The sequence below is a fragment of the Camelus dromedarius genome, chromosome 32 (assembly GCF_036321535.1).
Source record: "Camelus dromedarius isolate mCamDro1 chromosome 32, mCamDro1.pat, whole genome shotgun sequence".
NCBI lineage: Eukaryota > Metazoa > Chordata > Mammalia > Artiodactyla > Camelidae > Camelus > Camelus dromedarius.
Window position 1 is genome coordinate 9,298,600 of NC_087467.1, and position 25,521 is coordinate 9,324,120.

The 25,521-nt window shown below is 34.0% G+C and overlaps 1 protein-coding gene across 3 annotated transcripts in view; it reads left to right on the forward strand.

Moving 5' to 3' along the window:
* Window positions 1-24,134, forward strand: part of TRAPPC8 (trafficking protein particle complex subunit 8) — a 65,876-nt gene extending 41,742 nt beyond the window's left edge. For 2 of the 3 annotated variants that reach the window (XM_010977268.3, XM_010977275.3), the window contains exons 17-29: window positions 2,022-2,096; window positions 2,586-2,712; window positions 4,231-4,385; window positions 7,365-7,807; window positions 9,140-9,287; window positions 10,581-10,677; window positions 11,920-11,985; window positions 12,076-12,134; window positions 13,964-14,137; window positions 16,964-17,065; window positions 20,327-20,472; window positions 22,072-22,161; window positions 23,085-24,134. In XM_010977268.3, coding sequence (XP_010975570.1) covers window positions 2,022-2,096; window positions 2,586-2,712; window positions 4,231-4,385; window positions 7,365-7,807; window positions 9,140-9,287; window positions 10,581-10,677; window positions 11,920-11,985; window positions 12,076-12,134; window positions 13,964-14,137; window positions 16,964-17,065; window positions 20,327-20,472; window positions 22,072-22,161; window positions 23,085-23,319 — 1,917 coding nt within the window. In that variant the 3' untranslated portion in view covers window positions 23,320-24,134. The remainder of the gene's footprint in view (window positions 1-2,021; window positions 2,097-2,585; window positions 2,713-4,230; window positions 4,386-7,364; window positions 7,808-9,139; window positions 9,288-10,580; window positions 10,678-11,919; window positions 11,986-12,075; window positions 12,135-13,963; window positions 14,138-16,963; window positions 17,066-20,326; window positions 20,473-22,071; window positions 22,162-23,084) is intronic. The other variant, XM_064481525.1, reaches the window with a different exon arrangement.
* Window positions 24,135-25,521: the final 1,387 nt, after the last annotated feature.

Consider the following 25,521-nt stretch of genomic DNA (forward strand, 5'->3'; position numbering starts at 1 on the left):
GAAGTAACTACTTTAATTTTATGTCTTTCTAATCATTTTCATGTGTATGCTTTTCTCTCATATATGGGGTTCTCTCTTACTACGTTTGTTGCTTTTTTCATTCTATGTTAATTTATATGCACATTTTAATATTAAAATACATTAACATTTCATTTTTGCATAATATCCCATAAGATGAATGATCTGTAAGCTATTCTGTCATCTCTCCATCAGTAGTCGTGTTAGAAATTTTCATTTGTTTACTATCATAATTCATTGGTGAAATTTTGGGTACATATTTTTATCCTGATTACTTTTGTAGGAAAAATTCCTGAGCGTAGGGTTAGAACATGTTAGGGAATAAATATTTTAATATTCTTGGTTTCCCAGAAGGTCAAACCAAGAAGCTTTGTACCAGCAGCATATGGAGTTGGGTATCTCATCTTTGTGAGGTTAAATATTCTTGTTTGTTAAAAACAAAAAAACAAAACTCAATTTTATAGGTAAAAAAATGCCATTTTACTGTTTTATTTTCCATCTCATTGATTTCTAGTGAAGTTGAAGTTCTTTTATTTGTATTTCTTCTTTTCTTGTGAATTATCTGTTCATAATTTTCACTTATATTTATCTTTTTCTTTTCTTACCCATGTCTGTAGTAAGTTCTTTATATATTTAAGATAGTTATTTCTGAAGGGGAAATTTTTGTTACCCACCTGATTGTAACAGAAATAACTTGGACAATGTTTGCATTTTTTTGACCTAGTTATTTATTAGTTTATTCATTAATATCTGTTACATAACGTATACTTCTTTATGCTACCTTGCTATATGCTTTAATAATGTGGTAAAAATTATCTTGAAACTGGGAAATATACCAACATTTTGGTGCTGATTTATAAAGGGAGAATTTGAAAGATGATGTCTGTTATAATAACTTTATTTCTCTTGAAGCATTTTCTTTTTTTTTTAAGATTGTCTTATTAAGTCTTAATTATTGCTGGTTAAATTCACTGAAGACATTTTGTGATTATTTCTACTCACTGTGAATAGTTTTGAAAGATTGAGGTTTCCCAAGCTCTATTCTGACTTGAATTTTAGCAACCTTAATAATTTTTCTAATGTTTTTTGGATGCCTAGAATACAAATGAGAAGAGTATGACTTGTTCACGCTTGGAAAAGTTTTTTTTTTTAAGATTTATTAGTTTTTAAAGTTTATTAGTCTGTTCAAGATAATTAGATTTTAAAGAAGGTTTATTAAAGTAAAGTGAAAAATTTTGTTGCATATAGTGAAGTTGCATTTTTTTCTATGAACTTCAGACTCTTTGGGTTTCTTCATGAGCTTCTACTGATGATGGACTAAGACATTGAACTGAAATTTAGGAAATATAATTTTTATTTCTTGTGTCAAATAACTAATTTCATGATAAAAGTAAAGCAGGGTTTGTAAGGGTCAGGTTTACCCCCAATGTGAGCCAGTTAGCTCTGCTTTGTTACATGACCAGAGACCATAGTCTCTTACAGATGTCATTGATTTGGAAGAGACAAGCCGCTTTTGCTGTCTCTCACTGTTCTTATTGTCTACCGATCTTTCTGTTTAAGCTGTCATTACTTTTTTCTATGTGTAATTTGCCAATTTGGAAAAGAAGGCTGCCTGGGGTAAAATATGAAAAAAAATTTGCTTTTATTGTAGGATTAAGTTAAATGGCCATTTTGACCATTTTTGACAATGAGCAACTGAACTTTATGTCTTGAGGTTTTATCCTCTTGGTGGCTGTGACTTTGAGTAGATCACTTATCCTCGGCAGTTGAATTGGACTGAATGAAATGAAAATAAAATATATCAAGTGCCTGCTAACACATGACTTTACTCCAGGTGTGAAAACAAAGCACATTGCATATTGTCTAGCACATGGTAAAAACCTAGTAAATGCAATTATAATTATTACTAGTGTTCTTAAATGTTGATACATATATATAAAAATGTTAATAATCTGATTAGAATTCATTAGAATGTATATTTTACAAAATAATTTACTTTTCAGGTAAAAGGTGAACCTGAAATGATTGGAACTGAAGTTATTTCAGAATTCTTAATAAATAGTGAAGAATCTAAAGTGGTAATTGTTTTATTATTTTTCTGTCAAGCCTTTCTAAAAGTGAGATTGGAACATTTAAAAAATCATTTTATTCAGTTTGTTTCATATTCCAGTTTTCTTACAGACTAAAATTTAATTAGGAAACTGGAATTGCGCAGGAGGAAATTGGTTGGGAAAGTAGGTTTGCAGTGGTCTTTGGTTTGTTAATTTCCTAAAAGGCCTGTGAAAAGTTTTTGCTTTCTTCTCGGATAAGTGAGGTAATTTCGTGTAATATTTGGTTGACAAGAATATTTTGATTTTTATTAAAAATATTGATGAAGATTCAGTCCTATAATTGTTGAATTTAGAAAATTTCTTTTGAAAAAAATGCTTTCCAGTAAGAGAAATGAATTGATAATTTAAAAATTTAGGTCATGAGCTTGTATTTCTGCAGGATTACGGAATTTAGGTATTGCACTATTTAAGATATTATGAAAGCAGATAATAAGAATGATTTAAATATCTCCGCAGGCAAGGCTAAAGCTCTTTCCCCATCACATAGGGGAACTGCATATTCTGGGAGTTCTTTATAATCTTGGCACTATTCAGGGCTCCGTGACAGTAGATGGCATTGGTGCTCTTCCTGGATGTCACACAGGTAAAGCTATAGCATTGCTTAACAATTAGAAGCTAATAATTAAACCTCCTTAGAATAAAATGAATGAAAATGAGGTATTTTAATAATAGGTTTAATGTACCTTTAATGAAGACATTTCATCAAATGGAATAATGAATAATTTGGATTATTTTTAATTCTGTCATTACTTCAAAAATAAACAACTTTGTTAATAGTCATTGGTAGACTTGAATTTAGCATTTACAAAAAGCTGATTATTAATACTGGGAAATCTTTTGAGAACATTTGGTCAATTTGTTGGTCCTTTTAACCTTGAGTTTGATATTTCTACTTGGCTACATATAGGATAATTCAATAGAGCATTTTTTTAAAAAGCATACAGGAGTGGAATGAAGCTATAAGTATTCAAAAATTATAAACAAAAAATTGATAATAAATTTGAGTGTGATATTCTGCATTTTTAATACTGTATATATAACTTTTGGTTGACAAACACTAGACAAGTTTCTTTTATAAATAATCTTGCTGATTTTTGAATATTTTAGTATGTTAGCTAAGTGTTAAAAGCTTGAAACTTCGTCCCTTTCCTACTGGTACATACCTAGGATCTTAATCTGGTACCACAAAGTTATGTCAGTAAAATATAGCTAATTCCTTCATTTAAGGTCCCAAATATATACATTAGTATAATACTTTATGTAGTATTTTATGACATTAGTGAGAGGAGACCCTGAATTAACTATTAAAATAAGTTGTATCTTATAAGCAGTATTTTTATATTTTAGTTGTAGTTTCATTATTATGTAAAATGCTAATAGTGCTCTTGGTCAAATGAGGTATGGGGAATGCTACATTATATATCTGGTCTGGGAGTATCATGGTGACCATCAGCACATTGAAGGCTCTAAGTATTCTGCAAGGAAGAGGTATTCCCCTACTTTTTTCACACCTACTTGCACTGTGTGTAGAAGCTTTTGGGAAAAAAATCTCACATGAATATTAAATGAGCTTAATTTTGAGAAAGCTACCTATATTATCTTGTAATTTTCTTAGTGTAATCTGTTGAGATGTAGTTATTTATAATCCAGAATTAATTCAAATTAGTATATACATTTGAATATGAGTAAAAGTAAAAGTTGACCTGTTCAATGTTTTGGAATTTTTTTCTTTGAAAATAGATCTTTTCTCAGCCTGAATCAAATTGTTGGTCCCAACATAGCTATTCTCTCAGATAGATCTTTTTGGTTAATAGTCACTAGGATCCAATATAGGCTTCAAAAAACTTCCTGTTTAGTGATGGGTAGTCCAGTTGCACAATAAGTAAATCGTAGTAATAATGAGAAATTGGGCAGCATGCAGCAGGTGTGGTTCTGCATGAAAGTAAAATATGTTTAATTCTTTGATTAACCATGCTAATCAGTAATTGTCTAGAATTTTTCTAGAAATAATCTGAAATGTACAGTATTCGTACATTCAAGCTAAGTTAATGTCAGTTAATATATCACATTATTTTAGGGCATTGATTGTTTTTTATTTTAGGAAAACATTCCTTGAGTATGTCAGTCCGAGGGAGACAAGATTTAGAAATTCAAGGTCCGCGACTTAACAACACAAAAGAAGAGAAAACGTCTATTAAATATGGTCCTGATCGACGTTTAGATCCCATAATCACTGAGGAAATGCCACTATTGGAGGTATTTCACGTTTAAAAATTTCATGGACTTAATTTATCTATAAGGTGAAATTATATTTTGGATAAATTAATTTTAGACTGAGATTTTTGATATGTTGAACTGCACCTTTATTAAGCTAGTGTTAAATAGATATAATTCACAAGGATAAGGTAATCATGCAAATTGGCATTAAGTCACAGGCAGGCTGTAAGACAGAATCCTCAAAATACTAATGGAAGTTGGGAAAACACTTCTAAAAGAACACTTTGATTGTTACTCAAACCAGTGGCTCTTTTTTGGTAAGATATAAAAATAATACAAGAATTAATTCTTGTAAAAATTTAAGCGCTATAGATAAATGTATAGATAAAAGCAGCATTCCCTTTACTTTCTTTATATCCCAACCTGTCCTACTTTTATGCCATATGAATTAAATGTTGTTTAGTTGCAAAAGATAGAAACTGATCCTAGCTGGAATAAACCAAAAAAGAGAAGGTATATTATTTAGTTGAGGGATTTTGGAATATCTCATGGAAGCTAAAATATCATAGAACAGTAAGTCTTAAGGAACAATGAGGACTCAGCAGCTCCAGGGAATTGTGGCAGCAAACGTTTGTAGAGCCTTTAGAAAGCATTGCTTTTTATATGACCTTAGTCTAACAACTTCTGGTCTTTGTGCCACTTTTATTACAAACTTCAAGCTTCTAGGTGAGAAATCTGGCCTACCTTGAAGGCGAAGTAGGTGGGTAGAAGAAAGCGAAAAGTTACTAATGTTCAATTCCGTAAACATTATTTAATGTTTTCTACCAAAATACTAGAGAAATCAGTTAATCCAATAAACATGGTATGATGGAGGTCATTTAAGAGACTTTCTTTTATATTTGGATAAACAATAGTAAACATTAATATTAGTAAAAAAAAAATCATAGACTATTTCCATTCCTAATAGCTTATGTCAGAAATGTTTTACAGAATTTGAAGTGTTTAAGGGAGTAGTGAAAGAAGTTCGCAATCTACAACATCTAAAGAAATAATCTCTTACTATATATTTATCAAAATAAGAGTGAGGTGAAAACTACTGAAGCTCATTGAGAAAAGATGGAAATTGAAGTGTCACGTGTTACTATCATGTGTGTAGCATACTGAAAGCAGACAGTGAGCTAGGAGCTGTATCTACTTACTTGAATTATTTTAAGTTCTCTTGGGGAAAATGGTGTTATTCCAAAACTTTTTCTTATTAATTTTTTTGCTTTTTGTTAAGAAACATTTTAACATAGAAAAGCAGAGAGAAGAGCAGGCCCCTTCAGGTTCCCACCGCATAGGCAGTATGTCGTGTATATGTAGTTTATTCAGCGAGACTTGTGTGATAGACACTTGTGTCTATCACTTGTGTCCAGTCACTTGCTGTTACAGATAAAACCATGAGTAACCTTATGCATACAGTTCTATACATTATGTATATGCCTATTATACATACATCTTAAGGAAAATTGGTAGAAGTGCGATTCCTGGTTCTTGGTCCATCTTCCATTTAAATTTGAAGCTGTCTGAAACATCAACTGTCTAAAAGGACTTTTAGCAACAATGCATTTGAAGTAAAGGCCAGATATACTAGTTCTTCATAGTATATTTAGTGGAACCTTTATTCTGAAGATCAGTTACACAGTATCCTATAAATGGTGTGGTACCACTGGTCTTACCCTGTCATCCTTCCTGTTCTACCAGTGCTCTGGCCTTCTTGATGGTGTCCAGGTGTCCGTGTGTGTTTTAGTGACTTACAGTACTCTATTTCACTTGTTACTCGTATAGTTGTTTTTGATGTAACAACTCAAAATTGATACTCCCTCACAAATTTTAGTTTATTTGACTGAGCTTATTTGACACTGGCTAATTGAATTAGTACATTGTCATTGTCTTCAAAATAATGCTATGCTTAATTTTTTCCTGTCTTCTTAATCTGTGTTTTGGATTTCTACATTAATCCCTTGTTTTCTCACATCCATTTTTAAAGCTTCTGATTTCCCCATACTCCTTAAGAGTATGGCCGTAATGAAGTCCCACTGAAACTTAGATTAAAAGGCACAGATATTTCCACTGGACTTTCAGAGGTCCTTTGGGACAGCCAGCTGTAACTTTATTCCTCGTACTGTTACCTTTATAATTCCTCCTTTCTTAGATTCTGTCAGTGTACTTCTGACATTTATACTCGTGGATCTTTTAAAAGCAAGTAACCTGCTGAATAATTTTGTTAGACCATATTTTCTGGCTCTTTAGTACAGGTCCATAATCCCTTACTTGAAATCGTGAGGGCAGGCATGTGTTGGAAGTCAGTTTTTTTAATTTTTAGAAATTGTACATGTGCATGTGTGTTGTATGACCCCACTGGGTTTGTGGCAGCTCCTGGTAATCAAGCACATTTATATGGCTTGAGTAAACCATGTGAATGTCACAGTGAATGGGAAAAGCTATTAAGAGCCTCCATTAGTTGGATCAGGTTTTGCTCCCACATAGGTTACTAAAAGCCTGAGGGTGTTTGGAGCTGCTGGGTTTTAAAATTATGGAATCATACATCTGTACGTTCTTCCTTTTTACAACCTATTGTTCATCTTTTCATTTTAATGATGTATAAACAGATAGTTGAGCTACTTTTTAAGCTGACAGGGTTAGGGGGTTTTCAGCTGATCATTACTTAATCATTTAGTCATGTTAAATTACTTGTAACTTCTTTTGTCCATAATCTACACAGTTGTGAAAGTTTGGCCAATAACCCCTTAGTTATTGACATTGTGTCTTTAATCCATAACTGAAATCTGCTACTGAGTAACATTGGTCTCCGTCTCATCTTTTTTTAAAATGGAGGTCTTAACTGCCACACACTCAGGGAGATATCAAAGAGAATTAATAAAATACTTGTAAACCTGTAAAGAATTCAAGTGTTATTCATTAGGGGTTCAGAATTTTTAACAGACAATATAATAATATTTTTTCCCTCCAATGCAGGTGTTCTTTATACATTTTCCTACAGGGCTCCTCTGTGGAGAAATCCGAAAAGCATATGTAGAATTTGTCAATGTCAGCAAATGTCCTCTTACTGGATTGAAGGTTGTTTCTAAACGTCCAGAGTTCTTTACTTTTGGTGGTAACACAGCTGTTCTAACACCGCTAAGTCCCTCTGCTTCTGAGAACTGTAGTGCTTACAAGACTGTTGTGACAGATTCTACCTCTGTGTGCACAGCACTCACATCGTCAGCTTCTTCTGTAGACTTTAGCATTGGCACAGGAAGTCAGCCAGAGGTGATCCCCATTCCCCTTCCCGACACTGTTCTTCTGCCTGGAGCTTCAGTTCAGCTACCAATGTGGTTACGTGGGCCAGATGAAGAGGGTGTCCATGAAATTAACTTTTTGTTTTACTATGAAAGTGTTAAAAAGCAGCCTAAAATACGGTGAGTATTGTAAAACTTTTTAGTTTAAAATATATATTATATATCAGTATATATATTCAAATAAACATTTTGAGATTTGTTAACATATGTCATTATTTACAAAGAAATTACCCTCTTCCAAATTATGCATGAAGTTTATATCTGAGGTTGTCCCTAATCTAAGTAGCCAAAAGAGGAAAAATTAAGCTATATTAATCATTCTCATGCTTCTTTCTATAAACTTCATGATTCTTTGATACAACTTAGTACTACAGCCAACATTATCCCATAATAATGAAATTTCTAGGTACAGTGTATTAAAATAGGATTCCATTTGTATAGGAAGGCAACTTGCCTGCAGCCATCCTTTTTAAAGAAATTTATTTTGTTTTATTTTTCCTTTTCCCTGCCTCCCCAAATACATGTATTTGCAGAACAGATGATTTGGATGGTGTTTTGGGTGCTGTTATGGGGATATCTGAAGAAATCAAATCTAACTGACTTAAACAAGGATCTGTAGCCTGTATATTGCACAACAGAATATTTTGTGACAATGCCGTTGTCAGTTTTACCAAATTAGCCAGGAATAATTGTGCTACATTTTAAAACTTAATGAAATATTTAAAAATCATATAAGACTTACTATGAGAACAAAATGATATAGTATTTATAAGGACTAGTCCATTTTAGGTCCTCAGTAAATGTTAATTCCCCTTAGGAAGATCATGGAGAGTTCTCTGGCCAAGGCAACATAGAAGGGCTTTGTGGAATGTAGTAGTGGTGAAATGAGCTTCCAAAGAAAGTAAAGATTTCAGAATTTGGATATCAAGGGGGATAGACAAGAGAGTATTGGGTGTTCCAGGGAGTAATGGTATTATGTGAATGAAAATTTACAAGTTAGGGAATAGAAACTGAATTTATTTCGTTTGCCTGCAGTGTAAAACATGTATAAAAGGGGAATAAACGTTGAATTGTAAAATTCTGTTGTGGAGAACCTGAAATGCCAGGTGGAAGTTTGAAATTTACTTGTTAGGCATTCTGTAACTTTGGAACTACTATCAGAGAAGAGGCATAATCAAGACATAAGAATATAATGATTATTTTCATGTGGGTGAGTTTGATGAGCAGAGAAAAAGTCAAGGAGACTAGTAGTTTTCTTTCAAATCAAGAATAAAGAATTGAACTAAAGTTAGGCTAACTAGATAATTTTACCTTGTTGTATTTATCTTTTTTTGTTTTTTAGAGTATAAATGGTCCTGAAAATGAATAGGTTTTAAAAGCATTATTTGGAATTAGGGAATCATAACACAGGAGGAGGTTCTTCGATTAAATTTGTAATTTTTACTTCTTTAGTCACAGAATATTAAGACACACTGCAGTCATTTGTACCAGCCGATCTTTGAATGTACGTGCCACTGTCTGCAGAAGTAATTCTCTTGAAGATGAGGAGGGCAGAGGAGGAAATATGCTAGTCTTTGTGGATGTGGAAAATACCAATACTGTAAGTTGGCTTAAAACTAAATTTTGTTTTTAATTATATTCAAGTGTGTCCTCTATTTTTAGTAATGGATCTTTTTCCTTCACAAGACAGCATAATTTAGGAATGTTCATATAGAATAGAATGTGAAAACATCTTAATTCTCAGTTTGCTTTGTAATTTTATCCCTCAGTCCTTCAAATAAAAGGATCTAGTGGTATTAACATGGTACATAATCATATAGTATATAGCCTTGTATGCCAATAATTCAACCCAAAGAGATCTCATAAAGTGCTTTCTAGTCTCACCATTGAGAATTAGTCTTTTTTTTTTTTTTTTTTTTTTTTTGAAAACAAAGATGAAGCTTTACTTCCAATTGCTTTCTCATCAGTTTCTTCTGGAGAATAGTCTTTTGATGTAATTCAGTTTACATAGTTCTGTTAGGATTTCATATTCAGTATCAACTTGTTAACCCTTCACTTGTACATTTCTGGCTTTACCATTTCCTTTATATAAAGCATTTCAAACATTTGACCATTCCTGTTTATGTACTCTACATATCAAAATGAACATTCTTGAAGAAGGGGATGTGATCTTATTAAAGTAGGATCTTAGCTTCAGATTGACTCAGTTTAGATACCTATTTGAAATGTTACTCATTAATTCTGTAATGTCCTTTTCTTTTACCTTCATAAATTTGTGACATCACTTTTTAGGATATTTAGGGTCAGTGTAGTCATACTTTGCTGATCTTACCCCCAAAATCAGTATTTGTAAGAGAAAGAACATTTTAATAATTCAAATTAGCTCTTATTCATGAGAATAAAAAATTATATGCAACTTAAATCACTTTATGTATGTTGTCTGTATATTGGGATTCTATTTTTTGTTGTTTGTTTTTTGCCTTAATGGGAATGTGATAGAAAGATCAGAAGAAATAAAAAGAAATTGCTGTAGTTTTGATTAAAAATTGTCAATGAATAATTTTTGATATTTTAAAATACTACCAATAACTCATTATGATAGATTCTAATAACTGAATGCCTTTCTGTATTTAAAAATTTGCCACTGAGAGTGCATTATAATTAAATATATCTCTTGGGCAAAATGATGACTTAACCTGTTTTAAAAATGTTTATAGAGATATTTAAATAACATATTTCTAAATTGTATATTGTTAATTTATTTCAAAATAAAAATTGTATCTTACGGTAATTGATACTGACTTTGGTAGTAATGTCTGAATATCATTCTCATTAGAATATTCTAAGTTAGTGCTTCTAAATCCTGAAGGATTCTTTTATTTCTTTTTGATAGAGTGAAGCAGGTGTTAAGGAGTTCCATATAGTACAAGTATCAAGCAGTAGCAAACACTGGAAGTTGCAGAAATCTGTAAATCTCTCTGAAAACAAAGGTTTGTGCCTTCTTCCTTCTTCGTAATAAATTCTGATATCTTCATTGGTTGATTTTTTCCCAGAACAGTACTGCAATATCATAAGATTGTTGGTGCTTTTCTTATAATTAACTTTTAAAAGCATTAAAATGTGCTTTCATTACTTTACATGGCTGTAAATCAAATTATCCATCTTAATTAAGTCTTTCCCATCTTTTTATTCCACATCTTTTCTATTTGTGTATTTTTTCTTTTTTAAAAAATTGAATAAGAATCAGTGAATACACTGCAGATTCACTAAATACATAGTTACTGTCAAAACTTCTAATAGTACAGAAACATATAGACTAGAACTGAAAATTTCTCTTTGCTATTGGTAAGCTAGTTTTTATGTGTATAACCATACTTGTATGTTGACTGGCTTTTCTGTGGATTTCCATACCCCTGTGATGTTCAAACAAAAGAACATGCACTCTCGTGATGCATACTGTTAAAGTGTTTTCCAAAGTATTTCTGTCAGTTTATGATCCTGCCAGTAATGAGGGTGTCTAGTGCTTGTAAGAGTGGATTTAAGCTGGAAAAATGGTGTTTACTCCTTCTGGAAAGAAATGTATGAGGCATCTTAAAAGATTTAAAAAAAGTTCAAACCCTTACCTAGCCTCACAGCAATCCTTATTTTTGGAATTTATACAAGGGAATTAATTGAAAATAAGAGAAGATGCATATATTCAGAGCAGTTTATTGCAAGAGTATGTTTAATAGGGAAAAACAATGTAGCTTTTATGTGAATTATGCTACAGTTCACATTATTTTGTGGTCATTAAAACTCTATTAGCTTTTACAGCGTGTCTGCAATAGCGGGAAAACGCATCATAGCAAAGTATGTGCATGTGATAATATTGGTGTAAACAGCCCATGTGAAATACTGAAGGAAGGGAGGAAACTATGATAGAGTGGTGGAGTTGTGGACTCTGGCTCCCGAGTTCTGATTTTTCAAACTTTCTGTTTACCTGTCATGTCATACGTGTATATGAGTATCTGTGCACATATGAACATGTATTTCAAGAAAATTTAATCTTATCCTTTTAAAGAACTGAATGAGATTTGCTTCCTTGAGATGAAAGCAAAGATGTTTTTCTTTAAACATTATTTATGATTATGAAATATTTTCCAGTTGGGCTGAAGAAGTCCGAATAATGAATTATGCTTTACTATGTTATAAACTGAGAAAGATCTTTGAAATTATCTCTTTTCTCTTCCTAGATGCCAGACTTGCCAGCAGAGAGAAGGGGAAGTTTTGCTTCAAGGCAATACGATGTAAGGAAGAAGGTAAATTCACTTACTGTCACCCTTTCTTAAATGATTCACTTTATATTTCATGCCAATGATATGATTAGTTTGTTTTCCTTTGTTTTTTAGTTGCTTCACAGTCCTCAGAAAAATACACCTTTGCAGATATCATCTTTGGAAGCGAACAGGTATGCAAATAAACACAGTAGTGTTTGATTTTTAAGTCACAATTCTGGAATATCTTGACTATTTTGGTGAAACTATAGCTTATTAATCCCCACATTCTTTGGTGGATATGCATGCTAGCTTTGTTGGGTTTTGCAACTTGTCCTTGTGCTCCAAAGCAGATGCTACGTGGAGTGTACCATTTTAATTAGTTATTTAAATTAACTTTCTTTTGAGATTGTAAGATACTCATGAGATAAGTGTAGTCCTTGGGATTACAAAAAGAAACAGGATTATTTGAAGGAACCTGTTTATTTGGGAAAATGGTCACAGTGGATCACATAGATGATAATCCTCTGGATTTTGGAATATCATGGTTCTGAGACCCAAATAGTAAGCTGTTTTATAATTTTAAATGTATTGTCTAGGGTAGTGATACTCTCAAATTAATTACATGTTGGAACCACCTGGAAAGCGGTTTTCAAACTTTGAAATCATGTGCATGTCACATTGCAGGTGTCTTGTTAAAATGCTAATTGTCAGTCAGTGGAACTGGATGAGACTTGGGGTTCTAAATTGCTAAGCACCCAGGTGATGTTGCGGTTATCAGTCTCATACCCTATTTTTTATCTAGAAAATTTTTGTAAAAATGAAAGGTTTGCCTCCCCACCTCTAGAGCTCTGGTTCATGATACTTTGGGTAGAGTTTGGGAATACGCACTTTCATTAGCCCTGCAAGTAATCTGAAGAGGTGATTTGGGGACCTGCTTTGAAAAATACTGGCCCAAATTTCCTGTAGTTGTGTGGTGTTACTGGTATTATTTCTTCTTTGTGCTTTTCCCCTTGATAATTCCTAATATACTTATCCTTTTGTATTTCTCTTATCATTTGCCTTCATCTGACTCACTATTTGTACTGTCTTTTGAGGAAGCAGCTATTTGGAAATATCCCAGAACACCAAAAGTCCAATAATTCTAGAACAAGTATAAATTTTGGAGACACTATGCTTCCTGCATGGTTGAATTTTACCTTTTAGGACTTCAGTTGTTTTTTCGGTCATGTCTTTTTTTTTAATAAATTGAAATCCCTAGAAACATCATCAGGACTCTTAAATTACATTAAGGTTATAGTTTTATTATATTTGTTATGAATAATTTTGTATAGGAGCACTGAAGGAGTAAATAAAACTTACCAAGCACTAGAGGTTAATGAGATAACTATGTGGACAGTGGTTTACCAGAAAAAGTTCATGTCTAAGGGGGAAAATCTGTATATTTATTAATATTTAATAACTAACTTGAATCTTAACATCTATATAATATAGTTTATAAAGCAGGAAATTGTGAAGTGTAGAGATTTTACTATGAAATACAGTATTCCATTAATTAAGGGAAATCCTGTAGTTCTGAGTCTGTTTAAAAATCTTTTCTCAGGTTCTTTGCCTTCAAGTATAAAAGCCAAGTTAATGCTGGTAACTTCATCTGCATTTTGTTTCATTGGCTATCACCTAGTGTTCCAAGTATTTGAATGAAACATACTTATTTTAATAGTAAAAAAAAATCATAATTTCTTTTCAGCAATTTAATTTTTATTCATTTTCTTAGAAATACCCATTCGTCCTACCTGGCTACCTGGAAGGTCACAGCTAATGTCATGGCAGTGTAGATTTATGATTTTGAGCTTTAAGATTCAGGGTAATTTGTACCAAATATTTCAGGTGTTCATGTCTTAGGGTGTCCTCCTTGCATTCAACCAGATTGATAAATTATTGAATAAGCCTTTGGGGTATATGTAAGTAGCAGGGTATACCTAATTAAAAACATTTTATGTAGACAAGGATTTTCTTTTAACAGATAGTAAGTTCAGCAAGCCCATGTGCAGACTTCTTTTATAGAAGCTTATCCTCTGAATTGAAGAAGCCACAAGCACAGTCGTCTGTGCATACAGAAAAACAATCAGTAGCGGATGCTATGAGATTAATTCAGAAGTGCAATGAGGTGGATTTGAATATCGTTGTATTGTGGAAGGTATGTATTAAACTATTTCAGCAAGCCCCACTTATGTTGATTCTTAAGCTGAAGAGTAAATGTAAACTTCTGTTTTTATTTTCTCTGCTTAAAATTTCCAGTTTCAGTGTTAAAGTTGTTTTATAACTTTCTTAACAGTTCCAAAATGACTTTTTTCCCTAAGAAAGAGTTCACTGAAATTAGATGACTTTCTTTTGTGTTGCTGTTACTTGTAACAGATACTGAGAATATTGTAGACTTGATAAGCCCCATGAAAACAAACTGTTATTAAACTCTTATATGGGCATTTTCAAACTATGAAAAAGGGAGCTTAGCACCGTGAATCTCTAGGTACCCATTACTCATTCTCCAACAGCCACTAATTTGTTGCTGTTCATATTTTATCTACTGCTTTAGCTCCTTTGCTTTATTTTCTTTTATTTTTACCTTCCTTTATTTTTTGCTGTAGTATATATATTTCTAATGATATAATATTTCATCTGTAAATGCTTTTGTATGTATTTCTAACAGATGAGGACTTTCTTGTTTAATATAACCCCACCATATTACTATCATCTCACCCAAATTAACAGTAATTCTTTATAATTATCTAATTGTTGATCTGTATTTTAATTTTTCCAGATTATTTGAAAATATCATTTTAATTAAAAATCACACACAGCAGACCACAATGAGGTTGTTCAGGCATTGGTCTTCCCTAGTTAAATGCAGTATAATACAGAAGAGGTTTATTTTTCACAGTGCATCCTTTTGTATCTTAAATATGTTATCATTTTTTAAAAAAAATGATTTTGCAGTAAGATTTAGGATCTTGACCAGGGATATTCACATGAACTATGTGAAGAAGTTTGATTTTGTGCCGATACAAGGCCTAACATAGAGAGACATGCGCATAGTAGATGATCAGAACATGTATTTTCAATTGATTCAGATGTTTTAGACTGTTCTTTTTACTAAACTGCATACTTTAAAATAAACTTTTCTGAAACCAAGCTGGCTTTGAGTTCTAATAAAACTGCTTAAGCAAATTGATACTTTTGTTGATTATAGAAAGTTGAAAGTGTTTAATGTTAAAAATGTAAGTTGCATATTATCAGCTTGAAATTAGATGTTCTTGAAGTTTAGAATCAAGAGGATCTTATTTTCAGGCTCAGTAGCATTGCCCCCTAATGTAAAGCAGCCATCCATTAAATGTATAATAGACCTTTGGCTCTTGTAGCTGTCACTCCACAGATTCCTGCCGTGTAACAATCTAATATCTCTGAGACAAGAATTTGAGTATGTATCCTGTATTATGTACTCATTGTTGAGCCCACAGTAACCTTGGTTGGGGGGAATGGGTTATCTTTTTAAAAAATCACTCTGTATAGAAACCCATTAATAACATTGCTGATCACACGAAGAAAACTACCCACGATCGTGATGCTCCTTGGTTAGAAAATGGAAGTTTGAATGCATTACAGGATGGGATATTAAATTTGATAGTGCTAGTGTCTATGAGAAGTTTATTGTTCAACTTGTATGAGAAAGTGACTAGTAGATTTTTTTTTTAGTGAGGGCTGTAGGTAATGCCCAAAGGACCCCCTTGAGTGCAAGAAAACTTGACAAGTCATTTAAGTTGTGGAGTGGTGTGCATAGGAAACGTAGTACTCTCATAAAATATGATTCAGTAGAAAGCTAAGAACTTGGACAACCTTTTTTGTGAAAAAGTGTTTGGAAAGTGTGCAACTCCCAATCAATTTTAACCAAAAATAAAGGTTTGTTTTAAAAAATGAAGCCTTTGTGCAGGGGAGAGAATGCATTACGAGATTATGCATGGCTGTGGGTGGACTTTGGGTGGACTTTTGTTTGGTCCAATGAGACCACTGGAAAAGCTCTATGACCTGTCTCAGAACTCATCTGTCAGCTGGCATCCTCTCGAGGTTAAAGGTTACCCCATCAGGTATTTAACTCCTGCATTTCTGAGTTGTGCATGGATGGATGCTGAGCGGGTTCTGGACTGTCCTCTGCCTTAGTGCAGCACTTCTCCAAGTGTGATCCATGGATGGCAGATCGTCACTTTTTGTGATAAGTATAGGAATTGAAAATAAACATTTAGGAACATTTTATAGCATTTTGACTGAGTAATTTTGAGTCTGTGGAATCTAATAGTAAACAAATTGGGCTTGTCAAAAAAAAAATTTAAGCGTCTGTATATACTTAATGTGACAGTAGCAGTATATCAGCCATTTACAGATTTTATTTTCTCCAGGACAGAAGAAGTTCAAGAAGAAGAATTACGTGCTGGAATAAGTGTCTTAATGTAGATGAAATCAGTTCACTGTATAGAAAGAAGAAAGAAAAAAGTTTTTTTTTTTTTTAAAGCATATGTACTTAAATTTAAGATCTCCAAGGACATGACATTTCCACTTACAGGATTTATAATTGTACTCCCTGATTTTGCTCTACTGTGTGATAAATCCTGGTGCATTTCAGAAGCAAGACTATAAGAAAAAGCCCTTTGCCTGTGTATTGGCAGCCCAGTAAAGAGAAAAGCTTGGGTTATGGTATGGCACTGTTTATTTGGACTAGTTTCTTAAGCACTCTAGAGAAGACTGGAAAAGATTTCAAGATGTCTCTCTCAAATATCAAGGCCAACTGTTTTATATTGAGCAGAGCAGATTTTGACAGGTACATTATTGACTGAATGACTGAGTACAAGTAGAAATGCCGACACCGTGAGCGTTGATAACTAATAGATATTAGCCATAATACCTCTGCTTTCCATCTGATGTTGCATTGGTGACTGCCAAGCAGGGTAACATTTTTGTGCTTTGTACCTCTTAGGCATACGTAGTGGAAGACAGTAAGCAGCTTATTTTGGAAGGTCAGCATCACGTTGTTCTTCGCACTATAGGAAAAGAAGCTTTTTCACATCCTCAGAAACAGGTAACGGCAGAGTTTGCTTTGGGGCTTTCCTGTGAACTTGTAGGGTTTTTTTGTTTTTGAAGGTGCCTGGCTTCTGCAGCTTTTATATTGGGATTGAGTTGGGGGTTGGTGGCAGAAAGGTGATTAAAATTAGAAATGAGCATAAATTGATTTTAAAGTTCATTGGCATTTTATAAGAGTTTTAAGATCTGGGGTTTCCTTAGATATATTCTCTGTTGAATCTGGAATTCATAGTTATAAAACGAACTGATTTCCTTTAGAGGAAGGGGACCATATTCTCTATATTTTCTTGTTTGTTGTTTAACGGGCACACACCATGGCACAACTCCAGGGGGCCTGTCATACAATGTAAAGGATGGCCTCTGGAGTTGTGCAGCAGCTGGTAATACTGTTTATTTTCTTATTTTCCCTAAAATACTATTTAATCTTACAAAAAGTTCTCATAGCACATATAAATAAAATTTAAGCATATTTAGTCCTGTAATTCAGACAGTGACCTTGTATTGTGTTTATAAACAATGAATCTTAATTTTTAAACTTTTCTCCCTATTATTTTTGACAACTTTTTTTGGAAGTAATTTTAAAACTTAAAGCAAAGCTGCAAGAATAGTTAAAGGACTCTCTTCTGCCTCTCATTCAGGTTCCCCAGTGGTTAACATTTTGGCTGATGTGCTGATTTAGACAGTCCGTATTCACATGTCATCAGAGGTCTTAGTTTGTTTTTTCCTGTCCAGAATTTAGTCCAGGATCGTGCATTTCATGTACTTTTCTTGTCTCTTTAGTCTCCTTTAACCTGGAACAGTTTCTGAACCTTTATTTGTCAATTATGACATTGACATGTTTGAAGAGCATTGGCCAGTTACTTTAACGTAGACTAATACCTCTTTGGATTTTTCTCATGTTTCCTCATGATTAGATTAAGGTTGTACATTTTTGGCTGAAATACTACCTAAGTGATGTTATGTCCTTGTCAGTGTATTGCATCAGAAGGCACGTGATACTGATTTGTCCCGTTGTCAGTGATGGACCATTTGATTAAGATAGTGTCTGCCATGTTTCTCCACAGTACAGTTACTATTTTTTCGTTTATATAATAGTAAGTAATATATGGGACTATCATACGTAATATGTGGGGACTGTGTAAATGTCTGATTTCTCATCCACGTTAAGTCCATTAGTTTTAGCATCCGTTGGTAGTTCTGTAATTTGAATCAATTTTTACTTTAGTGATTACTAATGGAAATTTTCTGTTAGGTTTAATGAAGTTAACAAATTTAATGCCAAATCTGTTTCTTATTTTAAGAAAGTTGTTTTTCTCAAATTGATTTGATTAATACAAGAATCTCAAGTTTTACTTGTAAATTGTCATATTTTGATAATTTGGAACATCTCAGACAAGGCAAGATTAGCATTTAGAAAATGAAACAGGGAAAGGATACAGCTCAGTGGTCAAGTGCATGCATAAGGTCCTGGGTTCAAGCCCCAGTACCTCCGTTAACAACAACAAAAAGGAAAATGAAACAAAGTGATTTCTATAAAGTATACTCTTGTTATATTCTTGTTTTACTAAAATACTGTGTAGGGCATATCCTTTTTATTTCTCTGTATTTCACCTTTGAGATATTTTATATTCTCTTCACATGATTAACTGAGTAGAGAGAGGCAGCAGGTTCATAATACTAAGAATAATGTATTTGGAGCCCAGAGACTTTCGAAATGATGACCTAATGCAAATTACTTGCATAACTTGATAAACTTCAGCTTATTTATAAAACAAGGGTAATAGTACTTTATGCCTTGCCTCTCCTGTGGTAGAACTGTCTGCCATGAAGTTGAATCAAATCCTTGTTGTGAAACTACTGTACGGATTGTCCAGCTCTGATTGTGAAGATACTCGTCATTGCTTTTAAGCTGGGAGGGAGGGAAACTCTTCTAAATATTCCCTCAGCAAATTAACATAAGGGTTTGGGTATCTTTTAATGGCCGTTGTTCATGTGGTTTCCTCCTAATAAGTGGCATGTAGAGAGTTATTTAGTATAATTTAGAAGTTTCAAATAATAGCTTGTTTTTCTTAGTGATTAGACTATTAAACAGTAGTACCTTTCTGGAACTTTTTATTAAAGTACAGCGTAACTGCAGAATAGTGACTAGCTCATTGACTTACAAGTTGAAGAAGACTCCAGTATAACCAGGATCAAGAAGGAGAACATGACCTGTGCTCTAGAAATTCTGCTCCTGCTGCCTTCCAGGCACATGTTTTCCTCCGCCACAGTAAACCTCTAGTCGCTTTTCTCTCACTCATAAGTCAGAAGCAAATTTAATTCTTGCTTTTGCAACTGTATAAATCAAGGGTCAGTGAACTTTTCCTGAGAAAAGCCAGAGAGTAAATATTTTAGACTTTGTTGGCCGGAAGGTCTTTGTCAGAATTACTCATCTCTGTTGTTTGGAGTCTAAAAGCAACCATAGCCAGTGTATAGACAAATGGATGTGATTGTGTTTCTATGAAACTTCCTTTACAAAAACAGGAGACAGGCTGGATTTGGCCTGTGGGCTGTAGCTTGTCAGTCCTCGTTATAAATCAGAATCTGACTAGGCTAGCAGGAAATTAAAAATCAAAATTTCCTAGACGGTGAAGGAAAATGGAGAAAAAATAACCAAGAAAGAAAATAATAATAGTAGAAATGGAACATTATTCTCTATTTTCATTTAGATGATGATGATATTTATTGAAATATTTACAGCTATATTAAGACTTTTACATGCATGCTAACCTTTAGTTAATATAGTTGAAACACTGTAATTTTTTAAACTCAACAGTCTGTTTTCAAAAATGAAATTTTAAAGCATTTTCTTTAACTATTAAAATAGATGCTGTACAATTGAGTGTCTGTGGGCTAAGTACTAAGCAGTTTTATTTGATGAGACCCACAACAACTTTTGAAATTATTATTGTGCACCCCTTTTTACATCTTAAAGTATTAAATAATGTACCCAGGATCCCAGAGCTAATATGTGCAGTTGTGCGATTGCAGGTCTAAGCCCAGCACATCATAAATAGAGAATGAATACATGGTTCCAGCTCCTAGCTGCTTTGTCCTAGTGTGCACTGCATGTGATTCCAACCGTAGTTTAAGTAACAGCAGAAAAGGCACTGTTGATGCTTTGCGTTACTTCTACTGGTTTTAACTTCCTTCATTCGTACGCCTGTACTTATTTTAACAAGGCAGTGTTTTCATTGTCATATGTTTTTTCTTTTCTCAGGAGCCACCAGAAATGGAACTATTAAAATTTTTCAGGCCAGAAAACACTACAGTTTCCTCAAGACCATCAGTAGAGCAGCTTTCTAACCTCATTAAAACGAGCCTTCACTATCCAGAGTCATTTAACCACCCCTTTCACCAGAAAAGGTTTGAGATTTGTCTTTTGTTAGGTTTTTTTTTTTTTTTACAGTATACACACACACGTGTGCACGCCCCCACAGAAACACACTCTTATTTATTTTGACAATGACATTAATCCAAATAGTGAAGAAGAAATTCGGAACGGTGTTGAGTCCATATAAATTGCTCTTAAGTAATTTTACCCTTGACTACGATTCCTATATGTTGCTGCTTTAGTTAAAAGATAGATACTACCTCAGCCACTTAGTTGCCAAAAATTTCCTTTTGATGAGCAGATTTGTCATTAAGTCAAAAAGAAGGAAAAGTATTAATATCATTTTGCTTTTGTTTTTGTTTTTGATATAGAAGTTAAACCTAAGACATGACTACAGTATAGACTCATCAAACAGTTTAAATTTAGACAGCGTCATTTACTTAAGATTTATGAGTGCGAAACTTTTGGGGAGAATTATGTATTTATAATTTCGGTAAATAGCTTGATTATACGAATTTAAGGTTCTAAAATAAGAAGTCCTAAATCAGATGATACTTCAAAAAGGTGCTAGTTTGCAGCTAACAGAGGACGGAGAGAAGTCTGTTCGTTATAAGTGAAGGTGTCAGTTTTGGTGCAATCATCCTGGATGGGGGTGGGGTGGGCTGGGCTAGAATAAGAGAGAGTGGTGACCTGTAGGACCGTGGTGTCTGAGAGATGAGCTAAGGAAACAGGAGTCCATGAAGAAGACGTTGAGAAAGAACAACCAAAGAATGAGGAAGAAAAGACCAGTGAGGAGAAGGTGGCATCACAAAGGTGGAGGGAGGACAGAGCAAGGAGAGAGAAGTGGTTAACAGTTTAAAATGTGACAGAAAGTCGTTCACTGGATCTGACAGTAAAGAGGTTCTTCCTGAGTTTTGAGAAGAATGTTGCTACATAGTAGGGGTGGGAGTGGAGGAGAGAACGGGAGAGAGATTATGTTCCTTTCTTATGTTCTTGATTTGAAGCCTGCACCAGTCTGTTCGTATGCCCTCTTCTGTCACTGCCTGCTCTCTCTCTCCTGCACTGTAGTCACTTATTAGTTGTAAAGTTAGATAAGAAACTAGGTTAACTGAGCAAATGTGTCCTCATAACTTGCCGTACAGAAATAATTCTTATGTTCTCCCAAACGTGATGGCTTTTATGCAAATTTGATAGAGAAGCAAATGTCAATCTAGGCCAAGTTCTCAAAATGAAGTAGTTTTCGACAAACACAGAGAACAGGATTAATTGTTGGCATCTTTGTGATTTTTTTTCTTCTCCATCGATCTTTCTTAGTCGTGATTTTTACTTCTGTTTTTTGTTTTGGGAAATAACCACCTAGAAACATTTTGGTAATTTTTAAGATTAGCTATAATTAGTGGAAATAAAATGGTTTTGTGGATGTGTATATTCTGACACTTAGTATTTAGGCACTATTTACACAGTTAACTTGCCTTGACTAAGGGGTTAGAGCTCGGTTTTCTCCCTTACCTGAGTCTAATGGTTTCTGAGGAGCTTCATCTGTTAGGTACACGTTAAGTTTTATTTTCAAGGATTTTTTTTTTTTCCCCCAGTACACAGCTAACCTTTTTTGTTTACTTTTTTTTCCATAGTCTTTGTTTAGTACCAGTGACCCTTTTACTTTCCAATTGTTCAAGGGCTGACGTCGACGTAATAGTTGATCTTCGGCATAAAACAACAAGGTAAAGAATTTATTTAGGGCAAGTTTATTTTGTAGTTAAAGATTGATTTGAGAGCGTTTTAATATTTTGAAATTATGCAAATAATTCCCTAATGTGGGTAGAGGAAGTTTGCTGAGGCATGCCCTGAGGTTTTGTTTGCTGTTACAGAAGTATTAGAATGAGTTACAGAGCATTGTTTTGGCACTTCAGTAGTGACAAAATGGAAAGCAGTTTCCAAAAGCAGCAAATTATTTTGGTCAGAGACAAACATTTTTATAAAAGTTAAAGAACTCTAAAATTGAAAATCAGCAAGTTCATAGTAGAAGGGGTTTTTTGTTTTGTTTTGTTTTCTTATTAGAAAATAATACTTAGCAAAAAAAAAAAAAAAAGTACAGGTCCAGACTCTCATGTCTGATACTCCAAGAACTAGATGCTTTTTGGAATTTAGAAATTTTTGAACTTCTAGCAGAGCGATGTGAAACGTGTACTGGTTCGTATTGTAGAAGACTCCAAACAGGATCTGGGTCAGCTCTCTGAAATCCAGACACACGTTGTGTGTGATGATTATGTGTATCACAAATTTATTAACTCATGCCTTATTGGGAGATAGAGGGTTGCTTTCCATTTTTCAATATTATAAACAGTTTCAATATTATAAGCATTCTTGTGTACATATTTTTATGTGTGGATAACCAGGTGGTTAAAAGCTCAGGTTTGAAATCAGTTTCCACCTCTTACTAACTGCTCTCGTGAGTGTTAAATGAGATAATTCATTCTTAGCATTGTTCCTAGAGTATAGTAACTGTTAATTAAACAGTTGGCATCATAAAATAATTTCTAGAAATAGAATTGCTAGATGAAAGGGATGTGTTAGTGGGACTTTGGGGAAAAGTTTATAAAGAAAAAAAGCCTCCAACTTAACCATTTTCCTCCTCCTGACTTAGCCCAGAAGCTTTGGAAATCCATGGATCATTTACGTGGCTTGGACAGACACAATATAAACTGCAGCTTAAAAGCCAGGAGATTCACAGTTTGCAGCTGAAAGCATGCTTTGTCCATACAGGTGTTTATAACCTTGGAACTCCTAGGGTATTTGCCAAGTTATCGGACCAAGTTACAGTGTTTGAAACAAGTCAGCAGAACTCTATGCCTGCCCTGATCATCATCAATAATGTGTGACAGCTTACAGATTTGTACTGAAATCCACAAGAATCAGTTTTATTTTACTGGATGGGTTTTTCAGCAGTATTTGAAATACCTAACTTGTTTGGGAGGTCGGTGTTGGATCACTGCAGAATACTTTTGACTTGTCAATTTGTTGATGATGCAAAGCACGTTGGACTGAGAATACTTAAATTCCTTTTTTGTATTTCTTTAAACCCTGATAATAATTTACATGCTCATGATACAGAATTTCAACATATCCATGCACCTTATTAAGCCCCATCTTAAAACCAGTGTCTAAGTCTGCTGTTACAACTTACTGATGGTATCTGAATATTAGGAGATGATTTTGAGGAAGAAAAGGCCATGTTGGCAGTACTCCTGTTAAGCCATTAGTCTGTAAATTCCAGCTTTACTGTGAAATTCCATAGAGTACTAAATACAAATTTTCCTGTCTTGCTTCACACAATTCTCTAAAATCAGTTTTGAACTTTGGTTATAGGGTCTTGATACTTCATTATCTGGTGGTTCCTATGGCTTATACATAACTTTGTAAAAAGAAAACTTTTTTTTCTGATGCTTTGAGTATAGTTTTGGAAGGAGTCTGACTTTTTTCCCCCCTCATTCATCTCGGCATAGAGTGCACTATTTCACAATAAGAGATTTTTGTCATTTAAATTATCATATTCTTTATTATGTAACTTTAACAATTGAGTTGATCTGTTTAAAATATAAATCTACTCAAGTTAATAAAAAATAAGCTTTTCAAAAATGTATTATATTTATAACAAATGTACTGTAAATAGAATAAAGACATGCTATTCACTGTATAGATTCATTAGATGCCTTCTTTAAAAAAAATTTGAGAACTTAATATAGTCTTTATTTAAAATGAATGCCAACCATATTATTATTTCAGGTGCCAGATCAGTTTCCTGAGAAACCTTTATCATCTTTGTTTCCAAAATCGAAGGACAGTCTTGTTCCATAGTCCTTGGTGGCCATGTTAAACATGAGCAAATGAACTTTGTCTCTAAAAGCTTCATGTCTGATGCCCGGTTACAAATTTGGATAATTCCTTTATATCCTGGGAGGAAGGAAGATTGGTGCTTACTGAGCCTCTTGTAGGTACAGTAGCTCTGCAGCCTCTGGTGCTGGTTACAGCAGGCGAGGTAATTAGCCTTCCTGCTGAAGGAGAGTAAAAAGTCGGAACAAAATAGACGAAAACATTTCACTAAAAACAGTGTTATCAATATAGTCAGTTACCAACACAGTCAGTAAAATCCAGGGGAAGAAAGTCTGGAGAGGTGAGATCTGGGCCTCGTTTGCCTCAGGAGGCTTCCCCACTTAGGAGGAAGCCGCTGAGAGGCAGGGGCGGCGTTTGGCATACTTTGAAACAAGAAGGTTTGGTCAGGAGAAATCATTGAAACTGAAGCAAGGAGAGAAAAGGATGGAAAATAGACCCCAAAAAGGTAAGAAGCCTACTAGATGAGAGTGAGAAAGTCTTACATATGTATTTGGAGTCCTAGAAAAAGGAGAGGGTAAGGCAGAAGCAGTGTAGAATCTCTGAGCATGTTCCAAGACGGTTATTATCAAGTTAGATTAAAGGAGTTCAGCAAATCCCAAATGTAAGTAAGAAAGAACCGATATCCAGATGCATCATAGCGAAACTGCTGGAAGTTAAAAACAGTGGGAGGAAGTCTTGAGTACAGAAGACAAAACTTACTCGAACGGTAGGTAGCAATAATTCAGCTGATAGCTTTGATTTTTAAGCTGTAATAGATGTCACCCTTCCTAAAACTTGCAGTTCTCCTCAGTTCCTTACCTGCTTGAATTAATTATGCTGTGCTTGGTGGCAGGAAAGGACACGTCTGATAATCGATGTTTGTGAAAGGCAAAAACAGCGTTCTTTTTTGCATGTGAATGAATGGTATGTCTTAGTTGAAACAAAACATTCCACCAGGATGTAGTATATAAAACAGTCTGAAATCTTTTGAAGACTGTTAGTAATCTGTTGCTTAGAAAGTCTGCTTTCAAAATAACTTTTGGACTAGAGAAGGGGCATTTGGCTTCAAGAGGGAACAACAGGGAATTTTAGGGCAAAGCCCAGACAGGAACAAGAGGGTGTTTGGAAGGAAGGCTTCTGTTCTAGAAGGAAAAGGACTGTGGGTGGGCAAGAGTGGCTGCAGGAGCCGGCCTCAGCCTCAGCCTCCCGGG